General features: G+C 47.9%; 1 protein-coding gene across 1 annotated transcript in view; it reads left to right on the forward strand.

Moving 5' to 3' along the window:
- The window catches only part of LOC107098827 (serine/threonine-protein phosphatase 6 regulatory subunit 2-like), a 26,877-nt gene extending 26,239 nt beyond the window's left edge, over positions 1–638 (forward strand). Inside the window, exons 23-24 of the mRNA XM_015396684.1 lie at positions 222–326; positions 403–638. Coding sequence (XP_015252170.1) covers positions 222–326; positions 403–451 — 154 coding nt within the window. The 3' untranslated portion in view covers positions 452–638. The remainder of the gene's footprint in view (positions 1–221; positions 327–402) is intronic.
- The last annotated feature ends 1,023 nt before the right edge of the window (positions 639–1,661 follow it).

The raw sequence follows: 1,661 nt of genomic DNA on the forward strand, positions 1-1,661 counted from the left end.
AATAACAGTCTACAGAAAACAATTCCCCCTCATCCATAAAGCGGTAAAATCGGGGTCATTTCTGGGGACGGCTTTAGCCGGGGACAGGTGGTCCAAAGCGGGGACTGTCCCTGGAAATTGGGGACATCTGGTCGCCGTAGTCTTTCAGCTTCTCCTAATCTGGTGGATTAAACAGTGTTAAACTGAATGGTGGCTCATTTTCCGGGTGTTTCTCTCTTCAGCGAGGAGTGTCCGGTTTCCCTGGAGACGCTCTCTCTATCGGATCCTCCCCCAGCCTCGCTGCAGCTTTCCAAGGACTCGCCTGTAAACACGCAGCCCGACAGGAAGTAAGTGTCCATGTAGAAGATGAGGATTAAATGTTTTGTGCTGGATGATCTGAGCTTCCTAATGTTGTGTGAACAGAGAGGACTCTGCACAGACCCAGGAAGTGTCTGTCAACGGGCCGGTGTGAGGACGGCACGCCCAGAACGCCATCAGCGGCGGCGCCGCGGCGTCGGCCTCCTCCAGAGTGACTCTACTTAACAGCCTCACTGCAGCTTCAGTGTTTTACTGGATCACTCTGCCACCTTATTGGACCTGGACACTGCCACCTAACTACCAATTGGAGGGGGGGGGGGGGGTGCAGCAGACCCAGCAGAGGAAACCCACCCCCCACCCCCACCCCACCCCCAGATGTTGCACACAGACGAGTGCAGCTTTAATGTAGCAGCGACCTTGGACCTGAAGGAGAACATCTTTTTAACGCCTGAAGGTTTCCTCCTCCTTTCAACTGATTGGATTTTCTAGGCGGCGCCGGGAAGATGGCCGCCCGCCCGCCCGCCTTCTAACCATAAACACCACATTTTATTTTAAAACCACGTTTCTCCAGCTTAAAAAGCACTTCTGTCGGCTGTACGTGAAGCACAATGTTCATCTCCGCTGGCCGTCTCATCTGTCCTCCATCTTTCTTTGGTTGTTGGTAATGAGGGGGCGGGGCTTGAACCGTGCTCTAATAGTATTACTGTTTCTGCTCATGTGCAATAATGTTGGTTTCCCATTTTATTTTAAAAATTAGAAAAGTTTGAGCATTTTTTTAAAGAATCAGTTGAGCCTGGATTTAGGCGCCAAATTAGGATCTAATCTCAGCTTCTGTTTCAGATTTTTATCTCTTTTGTATTTTAGTGCATGTTTATCAGGTTCTCTGTTGACCTAGCTAGTGAGCTAAGACCTTCTGATTGTATTGAATTTAAAAGATCTGATTGCTTTCCCCCACAAATCAACCAAACATTATCTACCTATATACAAATATTATCTCCATCTAGAAGTCATGTCTGTTCCTTTTCGCTCTCTTCTTGTCGCCACCGAGCACTTCCTGGGCGGGGGGGCCGTCTCACGCTGTCGGCTCTGTTTTCTGCTTTTAAAGCTCCTTTCTGTGTTCAAGCAGCTGAATGAAAGGAGCTCCTCTGCGTTCTCCTCCAGTCATCAGCTTCTATGATTGCTGTTTAAAGCAAAACAACTAAACCGTTGGAATTAAAGCATCTGGTTTACCACTTTAATACCAAAGCTTTTCCTTTGCTGCTTTGCTTCTTGTTTTTCCAGCAGGTTCATCAAGCTGAGCAAAGGTCAGCCTGAGCTGACAGGATCTCATCATGTTTATTTTGCTTTAAGGGATTTTTGTTTTC

This window comes from Cyprinodon variegatus, unplaced genomic scaffold, assembly GCF_000732505.1.
Source record: "Cyprinodon variegatus isolate N-32 unplaced genomic scaffold, C_variegatus-1.0 Scaffold813, whole genome shotgun sequence".
In the NCBI taxonomy this organism is placed as follows: domain Eukaryota; kingdom Metazoa; phylum Chordata; class Actinopteri; order Cyprinodontiformes; family Cyprinodontidae; genus Cyprinodon; species Cyprinodon variegatus.